Source organism: Bombina bombina, chromosome 6 (genome assembly GCF_027579735.1).
Source record: "Bombina bombina isolate aBomBom1 chromosome 6, aBomBom1.pri, whole genome shotgun sequence".
NCBI lineage: Eukaryota > Metazoa > Chordata > Amphibia > Anura > Bombinatoridae > Bombina > Bombina bombina.
Window position 1 is genome coordinate 1066566834 of NC_069504.1, and position 18355 is coordinate 1066585188.

Below are 18355 nucleotides of genomic sequence, written 5' to 3' on the forward strand. Positions count from 1 at the left end.
TTAATTTAATTTTTGAATGTTCATAATTAGATTGAATATCCACATTCGAAATTTAGAATGTAACATTCGATTTAACCAATACCATTCGGAAGTTCAATAGTTGTAGTAGGGAATTTAGTAAATTGATACATAATAAATACAAATACTGTATATATATATATATATATATATATATATATATATATATATATATATAAAATTTCCGATTTAGAATATTGCATAATTTGAATATTAGATATAAAGACAGCATTGGACATACTATTACAAATATATCGATTCAAACTTTTCTAATTCGAATTTTGCATAATTTAATTTGACTTATGCAATATTTGAATTAGAAAAATTCAAATAAAATGTTACATTTAAAGATAGCATTACAAATACTATTACATTAAGCAAATGCTAGAATGTTGTACATTCAAAATTAGAAACGAAAGAACAAATGTGTTAAAATTTGTTTCATTTTTAGACAGTTGCAAAACATTTGCCCATCCCAAATAGTAGACAAACACTTGGAAACAGACTGACAAGTAGATCTATATGCAATAAAACCTGATCACCAACAACATCACCAACTTGAAAATAGTGGTATTAATAAAGATATGTACTTACCCCTCACCAAAGCCGAGAGTTGTGAGTCAATAGAACAGAATATCTGTTGTAATAAATCACCTATCGGCACCTAGAATAAATTCACTGTAAGAGATACTAAGATCACGAATATTTTGTCAAATCCATACAAGACAAACACATTAAAACTAAACTAAACAACCTCATCAGATTTCAGATAGCAAGACGTAACCGCAATATGTGATATATCAGAGGCATAATAGAGTCTTTATGAAATGTGCATGCCCAGAACGCCCACTACTCACACCTCGTGGCACCATTTTTTTTATTCAGTGTTACTACTTTACAAATTATATACTGCAAAATCACTTATGCTAGCTAAATATTCTTAAATAGTTCAAACAAAATGGGATCATTGTCACACAAAATTATTAACATATTTATGCTGCAAGACTTTATGCCTATATACCTTTAAATAAAGTTGGGATCTTAGTCACTAGTGATGTTGCGAACCTAAAAATTTGGGTTCGCGAACGGCGGATACGAACTTACGCAAAAGTTCGCGAACAGGCGAACCGGGCGAACCGCCATAGACTTCAATAGGCAGGCGAATTTTAAAACCCACAGGGACTCTTTCTGGCCACAATAGTGATGGAAAAGTTGTTTCAAGGGCACTAACACCTGGACTGTGGCATGCCGGAGGGGGATCCATGGCAAAACTCCCATGGAAAATTACATAGTTGATGCAGAGTCTGGTTTTAATCCATAAAGCGCATAAATCACCTAACATTCCTAAATTGTTTGGAATAACGTGTTTTAAAACATCAGGTATGATGTTGTATCTATCAGGTAGTGTAAGGGTTACGCCCGCTTCACAGTGCGCAGTGTAGTTGATATACCTGCCCTGATCATGCTTTGCAGACCAGGTATCAGTGGTCAGATGGACCCTTGCCCCAACACTGTGTGCCAGACATGCCATTATAGCAGACTTATATGGCTTTGGCGTTGCTTTTTGGTAATTAGAAGGCTGCTAAATGCCACTGCGCACCACACGTGTTTTATGCCCAGCAGTGAAGGGGTTAATTAGGGAGCATGTAGGCAGCTTGTAGAGTTAATTTTAGCTTAAGTGTAGTGTAGTAGACAACCCAAAGTATTGATCTAGGCCCATTTTGGTATATTTCATGCCACCATTTAACCGCCAAATGCGATCAAATAAAAAAAAATTGTTCACTTTTTCACAAACTTTAGGTTTCTCACAGAAATTATTTACAAACAACTTATGCAATTATGGCATAAATGGTTGTAAATGCTTCTCTGGGATCCCCTTTGTTCAGAAATAGCAGACTTATATGGCTTTGGCGTTGCTTTTTGGTAATTAGAAGGCTGCTAAATGCCACTGCGCACCACACGTGTTTTATGCCCAGCATTGAAGGGGTTAATTAGGGAGCATGTAGGCAGCTTGTAGAGTTAATTTTAGCTGAAGTGTAGTGTAGTAGACAACCCAAAGTATTGATCTAGGCCCATTTTGGTATATTTAATGCCACCATTTCACCGCCAAATGCGATCAAATTTAAAAAAAACTTAAATTTTTTCGCAATTTTAGGTTTCTCACTGAAACTTTTTACAAACAGCTTGTGCAATTATGGCACAAATGGTTGTAAATGCTTCTCTGGGATCCCCTTTGTTCAGAAATAGCAGACATATATGACTTTGGCATTGCTTTCTGGTAATTAGAAGGCCGCTAAATGCTGCTGCGCATCACACGTGTATTATGGCTAGCAGTGAAGGGGTTAATTAGGTAGTTTGTAGGGAGCTTGCAGGGTTAATTTTAGCTTTAGTGTAGATATCAGCCTCCCACCTGACACATCAGACCCCCTGATCCCTCCCAAACAGCTCCCTTCCCTCCCCCACCCCACAATTGTCCCCGCCATCTTAAGTACTGGCAGAAAGTCTGCAAGTAATAAAATAAAAGGTTTTTACATTTTTTTAGCATATTTACATATGCTGTGGTGTAGCATCCCCCCTTAGCCCCCAACCTCAATGATCCCCCCAAAACAGCTCTCTAACCCTCCCCATCTGCCTTATTGGTGGCCATCTTGGGTACTGGCAGCTGTCTGCTATTATTTCTCAGTCAAAAAAGTGTTGTTTTTTTTTAAATGTACACTACTGTTACACAAGATATGAGTGGTGGCACTGGGCAAGTGGGCACAGTATATGCTGTGAGCCTGACACACACACTGGCAGGCAGGCAACTGCAATTAGATTACACAGGAAAAAAAAAAAGCAGACTGATGTTCTAGCCCTAAAAAGGGCTTTTTGGGGTGCTGTCCTTACAGCAGAGATCAGATGAGTCCTTCAGGACTGTAGTGGACACTGAATACACTAGCCTAGCTATCGATTTCCCTATTAAATCAGCAGCAGCTACACTGTCCCTCCTCTCACTAAGAATGCAGCTTCCAAATGAATCTAAAATGGATGCTGTCCAGGCGGTGGGAGGGTCTGGGAGGGAGGGTCTGCTGCTTATTGGCTGTAATGTGTCTTCTGACTGTGAGGTACAGGGTCAAAGTTTACTCAATGATGACGAATAGGGGGCGGATCGAACATCGCATATGTCCGCCCGCCAAGGCGAACGCGAACATGCTATGTTCGCCGGGAACTATTCGCCAGCGAACTATTCGCGACATCACTATTAGTCACACAATGTGGCCATATTCTGCTAAGCCAGTCACTACTTACAAGGTGTCCCAAAATAGACTGGTCCTAACACTAATAAGTTTAGCTTTGCTGGGCTGAGTCATTCGATTCTAAAATTAAATACAGAATTCCAACATTGCAGTGCTATGCCTCAAATCATGACTGCACAGAATGAAACTCCCTAGCTTTATATATATATATATATATATATATATATATATATATATATATATATATATATATATATATATATATATATATATATATATATATATATATATATATATATATATATATACCACAATCACATTATCTGGAATACACCTGGGCTCCTGGGCTGGGTGGTGTGCATTAACCAAAGGGATTTGGTCAACTCCCTTGTTACGGTACCAACAGGATACCAAGGGTTAATACCAGGGAACAACGTCCTGCATAGGGAATCAGCAATTCACAAACCAGCCAGTTTTCAGGTTTAAACAGAATGTATTTATTAAAGGCTGAATGCCTAGTATTTATACAGGTTTTGACCCCAGATGGGGGGGTTGAATATAACCCTGGCTTCAGGTTACAGAGGGCATTGGTTAAACAGTAAAGCAAACATATGAACAATGCATCAAACCTCTAAGAATTGTCTATTCACAGGTAAAACAGATTAACATATTAAGTACTCAGACAATCTGATGTTGGGCAGTCTAGTTAACATAATCACACAAAACCAAATCAGTTTACCTAGACAAACTCCTGAGACACAATCAGATCTTAAACATACATAGAATACATCTTATTACAGAATATAGGAACAGTTCTTATTAGCTATAAAGTCTTTTATGCCCACTTGGCTTATAGAGTCACAATTGCTCCCACAAGGGGCACTCACACCCTGTACCCATCCTGTATTTATGGATACAGGGTGACATAGACATAAGACAGAGTTATGAAAGTACATGGGGTGTCCAGCATATAAAATTCCATATTTCCATGCAGTCTCTGGGTATCCTTAAGCCCATGTACCTCCAGCCCAAAGAATGTTCCATAACAGGCCCTCCAATGTACAGTGGCGAGATTGGTTTTGTCACATCTCTCCCCTTTTCCAAACAGACTAACAGGGTATCTGACCTCCTGCCGGTCAGTGCCCTGGTTAGTCCAGCAACCCACCCATAAAACACAATTAGTAGTACAGCCCACCCACAATAAATGGTTACTACACCTGAGTACGGGGAAAACTTGTCCATGTCCAGGTGCCTCACCACAGCTGTGTGGGGGACTGGTACGCTGAATTGGTGGGTTGCGAGGTGGGCAGAGACCAGCTGTACTCTGCCCGGGTGCCAGCACTACCATGGAAGTAGCCTGGTGGGAGCCTGGTTGCTGGAGGGGGAGACCGACTGTCTCCCCTTTGGATACATAGCTGTGCTGCTGGAGGGGGAGACCAATCGTCTCCCCTTTGGCTAAACAGCCGTGTTGCTGGGGGACAGGACCAACTGTCCCTACCCCTTGTAACGCAGCCTGCCGCTGGGGAATGGAGTCTGGGCTCCCAATTCCCTGTATATTCCTCTGCTGCTGGGGGACAGGACCAACTGTCTCTGCCCCCTGTAACTCAGCCTGCCGCTGGGGAATGGAGTCTGGGCTCCCAAAGTCAGGCTCTGCAAAGGACTCCCATAACAAGCCAGGACCATCAAACTCCTCTCCCTCTGGTTTGTCATGCTCAGCTGTCCAGGGTATACACTGTGCCATATACCACCAGAGCGCCTGGTAGGCATGTCAGTTTCCTGGGACAATCCATCTGTATTCCCGTTATGAGAGAGAATTCCTGTCCATACAAACAAGGGTTCAAATTCCTCAGTGCCCAGACTAGGGCTAAACAGTCCTTCAAAATCCCATCAGCTTCTTTACGAGTTTTCTGTACCTGCTCTTTATAGGTATCCACAATCCCTTCATACTGACATAGGGTGCCCTTGAGTTGCTGCACCTCACTATGAGCCAGCGTCAGCTTCTCCTCAAGTGTCGCTAAGTTTGTCTTTAAGGTTTCATGTCCCACTCTCAAGCTGGTGTTTTCTGCAGTCTGTCGGTGCAGCTTGTCTAGCAGAGATTCACGTTCTAAACGTGCTTTTTCCTCTGCGCTCCTCTTCTCCTTCATCAGTGCATTGTAACGGGACCTCCACATAGCGGATAGAGATTTACTGAGCTCAGCGTCCTGGGGCTTAGCAGCCGGTGGGTCAGTCTCTGCTGCACGGATCTGGGCACGGGTAGTCACAGAGTTAACATCAGCGGGACCCATAGGAGCGTAGGCAGAAACAAGGGGGGCCAAGTCATTTCCAAGAAGAACATCAGCAGGTAAGTCCTTCTTGACCCCCACATTCACAGGTCTAGCGCCCACTCCCCAATCCAAATGTACCCTGGCAACAGGTAGGCTGAACACATCGCCCCCTGCTACCCTCACAGCCACAGTGTCTCCAGTGTACTGTTTCTCAGACACCAAGTTCTTTTGAAGCAAGGTCATGGTAGCACCAGTATCCCGTAGACCACTGACCTTCTTCCCATTCACTTTAACCAGTTGCCGGTTATTCCGGTGGGCAGCTTGCACAAGGTCTGCCTCATGTAGGATGCTCCAGCATTCTTGCGCCTCTACATAGCGGGCCGCAGGCTGAGGATTACGTGGGATTCCGCCGGCGGGTCTTCTCCAGGACTGCGCTTGGTTTGCTGCGTTTAGGGGACACTCTGGTCTTTTGTGCCCTAGTTGCTTACATCTAAAGCACCGAATAGGTTGTGAGTAGCACCGCAAATTGAACAGGGCTCTCTGAGGGTAGTTCGTGGCCGGAGGCCGTGTGGTATAGCGGTGCCGGGGTTTGGTAACTGGCAGCTGCTGGGGTGACTGGGGGTCTGTACTCCACTCTAGCAGGGGGCTTAGTGGTAGCAGTGTTCAGTTTGCGGGCATCCGTATACTCATCTGCCAAGCGAGCCGCTTCCTGCAGGGTGGAGGGTTTACGGTCCTGAACCCACTCTCGAACTCCTGCGGGTAACTTGTCGAAGCAATGTTCCAACAGGAATAGCTGCAGCACCTCTTCCCCATATATGGCTTGGCACCCCGCTATCCAGTGAGCTGCTGTGCGGTGCACCTTACATGCCCACTCAAGGTAGGAATCTCCAGCTAATTTAACAGTGTCTCTGAACCACCTCCGGTATGCCTCCGGTGTAACCGCATACCTGGAGAGCAGAGCCTCTTTTACAGTATTATAATCCCTGACTTCCTCATCTGGAATGGCCCGAAAAGCCTCTCTGGCCCGGCCGGATAATTTTCCAGATAATATCGTGACCCAGTCCTCTGCGGGTACCTTGTGTAGTGCACATTGCCTCTCAAAATCCGCAAGGTACCCATCAATCTCTCCTTCTGTTTCCAGGAAGTTTTTAAAAGCTGCAAAATTTACTTTTCTCTTTTCCATCTTAGTCAGTATTGTAATAATCCCCCTCTTCCGGAGGTTACTGGCTTGTGTAGTTGCTCTTCTGGGCGATAAGGTTCATTCCGTCGCTTGCCACCAATTGTTACGGTACCAACAGGATACAAGGGTTAATACCAGGGAACAACGTCCTGCATAGGGAATCAGCAATTCACAAACCAGCCAGTTTTCAGGTTTAAACAGAATGTATTTATTAAAGGCTGAATGCCTAGTATTTATACAGGTTTTGACCCCAGATGGGGGGGTTGAATATAACCCTGGCTTCAGGTTACAGAGGGCATTGGTTAAACAGTAAAGCAAACATATGAACAATGCATCAAACCTCTAAGAATTGTCTATTCACAGGTAAAACAGATTAACATATTAAGTACTCAGACAATCTGATGTGGCCATATTCTGCTAAGCCAGTCACTACTTACAAGGTGTCCCAAAATAGACTGGTCCTAACACTAGTAAGTTTAGCTTTGTTGGGCTGAGTCATTCGATTCTAATATTAAATACAGAATTCCAACATTGCAGTGCTATGCCTCAAATCATGACTGCACAGAATGAAACTCCCTAGCTTTATATATATACCACAATCACATTATCTGGAATACACCTGGGCTCCTGGGCTGGGTGGTGTGCATTAACCAAAGTGATTTGGTCAACTCCCTATTATAGAAGTAAACACAAGGGGGGGGTTTGGTTAAGCACACCAAAAAAAAAACAAACATTTTTTATATACTGTCTAGCACACATAGGCCTCTATTTATCAAGGTCTGTCGGACCTGATCCGACAGTGCGGATCAGGTCCGACAGACCTTGCTGAATACGGCGAGCAATACGCTCGCCATATTCAGCATTGCACCAGCAGCTCACAAGAGCTGCTGGTGCAATTGGCCGCCAGCAGGGGGGTGTCAATCAACCCGATCGCACTCGATCGGGTTGAATTGTGGCGAAGTCTGTCCGCCTGCTCAGAGCAGGCGGACAGGTTATGGAGCAGCGGGCTTTGTGACCGCTGCTTCATAACTGCTGTTTCTGGCGAGCCTGCAGGCTCGCCAGAAACACGGGGAATCAAGCTCCATACGGAGCTTGATAAATATGCCCCATATTGTGGGAGTGCTGCCAAAAATTACCAAAACAATTACAAAACAACAAAGAGGGTTGGCGCACATCCAAACACTTAAGTCCACATGTTTATAACATTAGCAACCTCTCTAGCATCTATAAATCTAAACCATAGACGTGCACATGGGCACAGTACAGTTGAACTAACAACACTCTCCAATAAAACATATATGGCCTTGAACATTAGCAGGAAGTATGCACCAACCAATGAGCATTAGTATCAAGCACACAAATGATACAGCTGTATTAGTTTAAATTTAAACATTGTTTTTCTTTCATTCTTGTCTGAATCTCTAGGAGTAAATATTAATGCCATTAGTTTTAGGTTCAATGCTTCACTTTGAATTCATTTCTTTCTAAGCATATTTGTTCTCCAATCACTCTAGTGCGACTAAATTACCTTCTTAAAGGGACACTGTACACAAAACACACACACATATATATGTACACACACACACACACACACACATATATATATATATATATATATATATATATTTACACACACACATTACTTACATTTCATGATATATACATAAAATAATAGCATGGTTTGAATTTGCTGGGTCTGCTAAAAAAATAAGATATATCATATATGTACAGTAGGACCTAAATGTAAGAGACACCTAAAAACTGCAAAACTGTTCAGCACAGGGTGGAAATGGCTCAGCAGTTAAATGGTGAATCTAAGATACCAGTATCATTTGTACACTTCCTAATAATTACACGTACTTCCAGTTAATCCTCAGTCCCTATCAGCCAATGAGCATTAGCACAAAGTACTTATCAGCCAATAAGAATTAGCAGGAAGTATGCAACAGAAAAAGAAGGCAGTCCCTATCTGCCAATGAACATTAGCACAAAGTACTTATCAGCCAATAAGAAATAGCAGGAAGTATGCGACTGAAAAAGCAGGCAGTCCCTATCAGCCAATAAGCATTAACACAAAGTACTTCTCAGCCAATGAGGATTAACAGGAGACACGCTACTGAAACAGCTGCATTTATTTTATTTTAAATTTAAATTGCTTACTGCACATTTCATTTCATGCTGAAAAAAATCAACATGTTTAGATGCTGCTTCTTCATATAGATGACGGAGTACTGTGTTTCTTTAATATAAATTATTAATATAACCTGATAATAAAATCTCATATTTAATATAAAATAAGTGATAGAGAATATGATTCTCAGATGTTATTGTATATGTGTATATATATCACTGTTTCTTTGCTCCTCTCTTTCTAGATACTGCTGATCTCGTTCTTATGGGGAGCATTCTTCTCGCTGCTCACATCTTTCTCTCCATCATACTTCTGGTTTGTTTTCCTGCGGTGTTTGGTGGGCTGTGGCGTTGCAGGGCACTCTCAGGGGTGAGGATCCTAATTTTAAATTAAGTGATGTAAAAGGAAAAGCTAAGAGGCAAAAAAGAGGGAAAAAAATACACCAAGCCTCTCGTATTTTATTTTTTATTGCTGTGGCTTCGGTCTGATACTTAAAATTAATATTGACAGGTGCAGACAATGAAATGTTAAACAACAAAAGAATGGGAGCTAAATACTCTTGAAATGTTTTGTGGATTTCTATAGGTATCTGCCATTTACACACAAAACAGTGATCTATCATTTTTGCCTTTCAGTCAGATGCGGTAACTCATGGTGTCAACACTCTTCCCCCCCCCCACCTCCAGTAATGTTTTTTTTTTTACTTATTGTGTATATTTGTAGCATTCAGATTTGTGTGTTTAGCGGGTGTACTGTGTGTGATGTGTGTGTTTAGTGTATTGTGTGCCTGCATGTCTTTAGTGAGTGTGCATGTATGTATTTACCATACTTCTAATTTTAAACAACAGCCCTCAGTAAAGTAAATAAGTCACTGCTACAGCAGAATCATTTATTAACCCATCCTGTTCACTGACAGGTTATTATCAGAGATATAAAGAAAGTTGTGCAAGTCTGGGCATGTCTTTGCTATGCTTTGAATGGATCTTATGATTATTTGTTGTTTGGGGGGGAGGAGTTAAAGTTGGAATAATCATTCACACTCTTTTCTCTGTGCTTCACTGATCTCTTTATGTTAGGGGGACTCACTATTGTTGTCTTAGGGGATTTCCCATTTAGGGCCCTATGTATCAAGTAGCGTGGGGACAAGCTTCTCAATCTGTTCATCCGCTAGCCCGTATTCATCATTACACACTCTGATGATTGTGTAATGCCCGTCCCTTCTATCGCACAACCCTCAATCACCAAGAGCAAGCGAGCTCTCATGATTTATCTTCGCCACCTCAGAGGTGGCTAAGTGTAAGAAGCAGCAGTCTAATCGCTGCTTCTTACATACGCCTAGGTTATGAGTGGTGCGCTAACTGTAGCGTAAGTGTGATTTTTAGGCTCCCTAGACCGTCTCCCTAGAGCTTCTTCACTTGTTGGGGCTAGAGAGGCTGAAGACGCTCTTAGGAGCCTAAAATATGATATCAAACTTGCGCTACAGTTAGCGCACCACTCGTAATCTAGGCGATAGTGGGAAGCAGGCTTGCATGTGCGAACCTGCCCCGCAAGGGCTCAGGAGCAGCTTACACTGCTTCGTACATGGAGCCCTTACTGTTTTGCTTAAAACAAGGACTCTGTTGGCTGCATATAATGTTATTTGGGCACATTGCTCTGCGCTCAAGGTAAAACATTAACGCTCACAGGTTAGTGCTGGTATTAGAAGTTGAAAGTAAAATCTTGCAGCCATTTTAACTCCCCCTCCTCAGTAGGCAGCATAAAGGTAAAAAAGCGGCAGAGATCTGCGGCGCTGCGGAAGAGGCCACTTTCCTAGGTGAGTGCTCAGCCTGTTTTTACTGCCTTCAAGCCAGGATAAAATATCAGAAAGTTTTGACGATGGATTGGAACTCTAATGACAATAGAAGCACTATGGTTTGGTTCTTCTAGCTCACTTGATTTAACTATGCACACTAAATGATGTATGTTTTCTTTTATATAGGTGGTGAGAGTCCATTATCCATTACTCCTGGAACTAACACCGAAGCAGTGGGAGTCCATGAGTAATGTTAAATAAGGGTGGCATAAAATGAACATATTTTTTTTACAGTGAAACAAAGAGGCCTATTTATCAAGCCATCAACTGTGCTGCATTCGACGGCACCAATACGCTCGCCTGACATCGCCTAACATCGTGGCCGCGGACCTGAATGCACTCTCCATATTTAACAAAAAAGCTGTCAAAAAGCAGCACACCAAGTACGGGGCGATGAGCAGCTTTATTTGTATACTGTCACTAAAGACTGCCACTATCCTAAACTGTTTAACTCTTATTCCACTGCTCCCGGACCCCCCTGCAACTAAATAAAGTTATTAACCCCTATCCCACCGCTCCCGGAGCCCACCGCAACTCTAATAAACTTATTAACCCCTTTTCCGCCACTCCCAGAGCACACCGCCACCTACATTATGTTATTAACCCCTAATCTGCTGCACCCTACACTGACGCCACCTACATTATGTTATTAACCCCTAATCTGCCGCCCCCTACACCGCCACCTACATTATGTTATTAACCCCTATCCCGCCGCTCACGGAGCCCACCGCAACTAATTAAAGTTATTAACCCCTAAACCGCCAGCCCCCCCACATCGCTATAAACCAAATTAACCTATTAACCCCTAAACCTAACAACCCGCTAACTTTATATTAAATATTACCTCATCCCTATCTTATAATACATTTAAACTTACCTTCAGATTTAAATTAAACTATATTAAACTATATTAAACTAATAATTAATCTACCCTAACTGATATACTAAATTACATTAAACTATATTTAACTAATAATTAATCTACCCTAACTATTAGACTAAATTACATTAAACTACAAATTAAATTAACTATATTATATATTTAAAAACCTAACCATACTCAAATAATTTAAATCTACACTAAAAAATTACTAAGTTACAAAAAACTAACAACTAAGTTACAAAAAAAAAATAAACACTAAGTTACACAAAACAAAAAAGAAATTATCAACGATTTAAACTAATTACACCTAATCTAAGGGCAGTATGAAAATAAAAAATCCCCCCCCCAAAATAAAAAACCCCTAGCCTACAATAAACTACAAATAGCCCTTAAAAGGGCCTTTTGCGGGGCATTGCCTCAAAGAAATCAGCTCTTTTAACTGTAAAAAAAACCAAATACCCCTCCCAACAGTAAAATCCACCACCCACACAACCAAACCCCCCAAATAAAACCCTAACTAAAGAAACCTAAGCTCCCCATTGCCCTGAAAAGGGCATTTTTATGGGCATTGCCCTTAAAAGGGCATTTAGCTCTATTGCAGCCCAAACCCTAATTTAAAAATAAAACCCACTCAATAAACCCTTAAAAAAATCCTAACACTAACTCCTGAAGATTCATTTACAGTTCCAAAATCCATCCTCATCAAAGCCGACAGAAGTCTTCATCCAAGCGGCCGAAGTCTTCATCCAAGCCTGCAGAAGTCTTCACCCAGTTGACATCTTCTATCTTTATCCATCCAGGTCGGAGCGGCTCCATCTTCAAAACATCCGACACGAAGCATCCTCTTTGTTCGACGTCTTCTTCCTGAATGAAGGTTCCTTTAAATTATGTCATCCAAGATGGCGTCCCTTAGATTCCGATTGGCTGATAGAATTCTATCAGCCAATCGGAATTAAGGTTGAAAAAATCATTTTGGCTGTTGCAATCAGCCAATAGGATTTAGCTTTCATCCTTTTGGCTGATCCAATCAGCCAATAGGATTGAGCTCACATTCTATTGGCTGATTGCATCAGCCAATAGGATGAAAGCTCAATCCTATTGGCTGATTGCAACAGCCAATAGGATTTTTTCAACCTTAATTCCGATTGGCTGATAGAATTCTATCAGCCAAATGGAATCTAAGGGACGTCATCTTGGATGATGTCATTTAAAGGAACCTTCATTCGGGAAGAAGACGTCGTAGGAAGAGGATGCTCCGCGTCGGATGTCTTGAAGATGGAGCCGCTCCGCTCCGGATGGAGGAAGATAGAAGATGCCGTCTGGGTGAAGACTTCGGCGGGCTTGGATGAAGACTTCAGCCGCTTGGATGAAGACTTCTGCCGGCTTCTTGGAGGATGTATGTCGGATCTTCAAAACTGTAAGTGAATCTTCAGGGGTTAGTGTTAGGATTCTTTAAGCATGTATTGGGTGGGTTTTATTTCTAGATTAGGGTTTGGGCTGCAATAGAGCTAAATGCCCTTTTAAGGGCAATGCCCATCCAAATGCCTTTTTCAGGGCAATGGGGAGCTTAGGTTTTTTTAGGTAGGGTTTTATTTGGGGGGGTTGGTTGTGTGGGTGGTGGGTTTTACTGTTGAGGGGGTGTTTGTATTTTTTTTTACAGGTAAAAGAGAAGATTTCTTTGGGGCAATGCCCCGCAAAAGGCCTTTTTAAGGGCTATTTGTAGTTTATTGTAGGCTACGTTTTTTTTATTTTGGGGGGACTTTTTTTTCCCTAGGGCCCTTAGATTAGGTGTAATTAGTTTAAATCTTTGATAATTTCTTTTTTTGTTTTGTGTAACTTAGTGGGGTTTTTTTTTGTAACTTAGTGTTTGTTATTTTTTGTAACTTAGTTGTTAGTTTTTTGAAACTTAGTAATTTTTTAGTGTAGATTTAAATTATTTGAGTAGGGTTAGGTTTTTAAATATATAATATAGTTAATTTAATTTTCTTTCATGTAATTAGCAAGAGTCCATGAGCTAGTGACGTATGGGATATACATTCCTACCAGGAGGGGCAAAGTTTCCCAAACCTTAAAATGCCTATAAATACACCCCTCACCACACCCACAATTCAGTTTTACAAACTTTGCCTCCGATGGAGGTGGTGAAGTAAGTTTGTGCTAGATTCTACGTTGATATGCGCTCCGCAGCAAGTTGGAGCCCGGTTTTCCTCTCAGCGTGCAGTGAATGTCAGAGGGATGTGAGGAGAGTATTGCCTATTTGAATGCAGTGATCTCCTTCTACGGGGTCTATTTCATAGGTTCTCTGTTATCGGTCGTAGAGATTCATCTCTTACCTCCCTTTTCAGATCGACGATATACTCTTATATATACCATTACCTCTGCTGATTCTCGTTTCAGTACTGGTTTGGCTTTCTACAAACATGTAGATGAGTGTCCTGGGGTAAGTAAATCTTATTTTCTGTGACACTCTAAGCTATGGTTGGGCACTTTGTTTATAAAGTTCTAAATATATGTATTCAAACATTTATTTGCCTTGACTCAGAATGGTCAACATTCCTTATTTTTCAGACAGTCAGTTTCATATTTGGGATAATGCATTTGAATTAATCTTTTTTTCTTACCTTCAAAAATTTGACTCTTTTTTCCCTGTGGGCTGTTAGGCTCGCGGGGGCTGAAAATGCTTCATTTTATTGCGTCATTCTTGGCGCGGACTTTTTTGGCGCAAAAATTATTTTCCGTTTCCGGCGTCATACGTGTCCCCGGAAGTTGCGTCATTTTTTGACGTTATTTTGCGCCAAAAATGTCGGCGTTCCGGATGTGGCGTCATTTTTGGCGCCAAAAGCATTTAGGCGCCAAATAATGTGGGCGTCTTATTTGGCGCTAAAAAATAAGGGCGTCGCTTTTGTCTCCACATTATTTTAGTCTTATTTTTTCATTGCTTCTGGTTGCTAGAAGCTTGTTCTTTGGCATTTTTTCCCATTCCTGAAACTGTCATTTAAGGAATTTGATCAATTTTGCTTTATATGTTGTTTTTTCTCTTACATATTGCAAGATGTCTCACGTTGCATCTGAGTCAGAAGATACTACAGGAAAATCGCTGTCTAGTGCTGGAGCTACCAAGCTAAGTGTATCTGCTATAATTTTTGGTATCTGTTTCTCCAGCTGTTGTTTGTATTGCATGTCATGACAAACTTATTAATGCAGATAAAATTTCCTTTAGTACTGTTACATTACCTGTTGCTGTTCCGTCAACATTTAATTTTCAGAGTGTTCCTGATAAACATAAGAGATTTTATTTTTTAAAATCCATTAAGAAGGCTATGTCTGTTATTTCTCCTTCTAGTTTACATAAAAGTCTTTTAAAACTTCTCTTTTTTCAGATGAATTTTTAAATGAACATCATCATTCTGATACTGATAATAGTTCTTCTGGTTCAGAGGTTTCTGTCTCAGAGGTTGATGCTGATAAATCTTTGTATTTGTTCAAGATGGAATTTATTCGTTCTTTATTTAAAGAAGTATTAATTGCATTAGAAATAGAGGATTCTGGTCCTCTTGATTCTAAATCTAAACGTTTAAATAAGTTTTTTAAATCTCCTATAGTTATTCCAGAAGTGTTTAATCTCCCTGATGCTATTTCTGAAGTAATTTCCAGGGAATGGAATAATTTGGGTAATTTATTTACTCCTTCTAGACGTTTAAGCAATTATATCCTGTGCCATCTGACAGATTAGAGTTTTTTGGGACAAAAATCCCTAAGGTTATGGGGCTGTCTCTACTCCTGCTAATGTACTACTATTCCTACGGCAGATAGTACTTCATTTAAGGATCCTTTAGATAGGAAAATTGAATCCTTTCTAAGAAAAGCTTACTTGTGTTCAGGTAATCTTCTTAGACCTGCTATATTTTTAGCGGATGTTGCTGCAGCTTCAACTTTTTGGTTAGAAGCTTTAGCGCAACAAGTAACAGATCATAATTTTATAGCATTTTTATTATTCTATAACATGCTAATAATTTTATTGGTGATACCATCTTTTGATATCATTAGAGTTGATGTCAGGTATATGTCTCTTGCTATTTTAGCTAGAAAAGCTTTATGGATTAAACTTGGAATGCTGATATGTCTTCTAAGTCAACTTTGCTTTCCCTTTCTTTCCAGGGTAAATAATCATTTTCGTTCCTTTCCTCACAACAAGGAACAAAAGCCTGATCCTTCATCCTCAGGAGCGGTATCAGTTTGGAAACTATTTCCAGTTTGGAATATATACAAGCCTTATAGAAACCTATAGCCAGCTCCTAAGTACCTATGAAGGTGCGGCCCTTATTCCAGCTCAGCTGGTATGGGGCAGATTACGTTTTCTTCAAAGAAATTTGGATCAATTCCGTTCTCAATCTCTGGTTTCAGAACATTGTTTCAGAAAGGTACAGAATTGGCTTCAAGTTAAGGCCTCCTGCTAAGAGATTTTTTTCTTTCCCGTGTCCCAGTTAACACAGCAAAGGCTCAGCATTTCTGAAATGTGTTTCAGATCTAGAGTTGGCTGGAGTATTTATGCCAGTTCCAGTTCTGGAACAGGGGCTGGGGTTTTATTTTATCTCTTCATTGTACCAAAGAAGGTCAATTCCTTCAGACCAGTTCCGGATCTATCATTATTGAATCGTTATGTTAGGATACCAACATTCAAGATGGTTACTGTAGGACTATCCTGCCTTTTGTTTAGCAAGGGCATTATATGTCTACAATAGATTTACAGGATGTGTATCTGCATATTCCGATTCATCCAGATCACTTTTAGTGTCTGAGATTCTCTTTTTTTTTTATTTTTTTTATTTATATTTTTATTGAGGTTCAAGGCAAGGCATACATGAAACATAAAACCAAGCATATAATAACATATAAACTTCATATGGTACAAATCGAGAGACACAATACATATTGCAAAAGGACACTCTAGTAGTATAGTATATAAATAAAATGCCTAATAATCTGAAGCGCCTCCCAGATGGTATTAGAGGCCGCTCTTGGACCTCAGACAAGTGTATATAGAAATGTATGGGAGACAATTGTTGACAATGGAAACCACTTTTGGATCTCCAAACAAGAACCTAATTTTTCAATTTTATGGGTCTCAAGCTTAAGTAAATACATTTTAACGTATAGTAGTTGAACAGGGTGGCATAACGTTGAAAAATTGTAAATAAGACTCTGCCTTACATGTAGTCAGAAAATATCATTTAAACACTGAATAGGATATGAAACTACACTAGAACTTGGAGATTACCACTATGTATGTATATATTGTAAGGGTTGGGAGATAGTAAGTAAATATTTTTTAACTTATAGTAACTTACCAGGGTGGTATAACGTTGGGGAAAAAAAAGGAAGCATAAAAAGAAAAATTTGTAAATAGGGTTCTGCCGTACATGGAGCCAGAATATACCATTTAAATACTGAGTAGAATGTGAAACTACGCTAAAACATGGAGATTGCAACTAAATGTGTATATACTGTATGGGTTGGGAGATAGGAGGGAGCTATTTATAAAACAAAGAGGACTACTCCAGATAATGAGTCCCTAGATCTAAACCAAATACAAGTAACACATACACAATGAAGGGAGATCCCACTAAAGCATATTGAGAAGAAGGTATTCTGTCTCCCAATAAGGAATAGATATATTGCAACAGCTTGCTAGCCATAGCCTTTGCGAAAGACTAGTAAAAATGAAAGGAGTTAGAAAATGGGTATCCCGCTACCCCGGCCGCTGGCAGCAAGACACCCCCTTTAAAATAATATACGAAACCACTGGAGATGTAGGCAAGGCATAAAGGCTGTAAGGCATTTAAGGGTATGGATGCAGAGATGGCTTAATTTGCTTTCTATAGGCAGTTAAGGAATAGCTAACTAGAAAAAAAAACGATCCTTAAATAATTATATGGAAATTGCAAATATACATTACTGAAGTGGGGCTGCAATAATAAGATAAATAAAATGTGGTACTATGTTACTAGGCTTGACATCTTTAAACAGTAAGGGTTAATGCGATATTGCAAAGCATATTGTTAAGCAGGAAATAATCATAAACAATGTAGGGGGCCTGCAAACATTGAACAGATCGGCTGAGAGAAGATATAAGCACATTAGAAGTATACATATTGTGAACCACAGTGGTAACAGACAAAAAATATAGAGTATGATGACTATAGGACTTAACACCTATATAAAGAGTTCCTATTATGTTACTCTTAGTCCCTGTGAGAACAGAACAATACCCCAGGGCAGTCCACCATAGCCTCATAGCACACTTGCGAAGACCGGTCTGAATCAGACCTCCAGGGTCCCACTTCGTAAGTAGCGGTACTTTGTAGGAGAGGAGGATTAGTAATAAGAGGGTTCGTGTTGAGTGCAATGTCCCAGCTTAGCGTTAGCAAGCTTGTGTTAATAGTGGTGTAGGATCCCCCTTACTCAAGCTGCAGTTATCGCAAGGAGCAGACCGGTGCATAGAAGGGAAAGGAATGTTAATGTCCCAGCTTAGTTGTGCAGTCTGATTGCTTGGATCCCGTAGTCAATACAGCAATACCTTGTGTCGAGTGTTCCAAATAGAGTCGCTCCTCGCCAACAGCAGTCTCGGTCAGACCGCCAGGGTCCCATTGCAAATGTAGTAGGATTGCATACAATAGCACGATATGCAAAACAGGTACTCGAAAATACTGCATTACTTTCTGCAGCCTGAGTAGGGTGATCTGGATAAAATCAACTGATGTTTGCGGCCATGTCCCTCTAAGATCTTGGGG

At 40.6% G+C, this 18355-nt stretch overlaps 1 protein-coding gene across 1 annotated transcript in view; it reads left to right on the forward strand.

The window, feature by feature from the left end:
- SVOPL (SVOP like) overlaps window positions 1-18355 on the forward strand; it is a 163288-nt gene that overhangs the window by 270 nt on the left and 144663 nt on the right. Inside the window, exon 2 of the mRNA XM_053719681.1 lies at window positions 9074-9198. Within this exon, the coding sequence (XP_053575656.1) occupies window positions 9074-9198 (125 nt within the window). The remainder of the gene's footprint in view (window positions 1-9073; window positions 9199-18355) is intronic.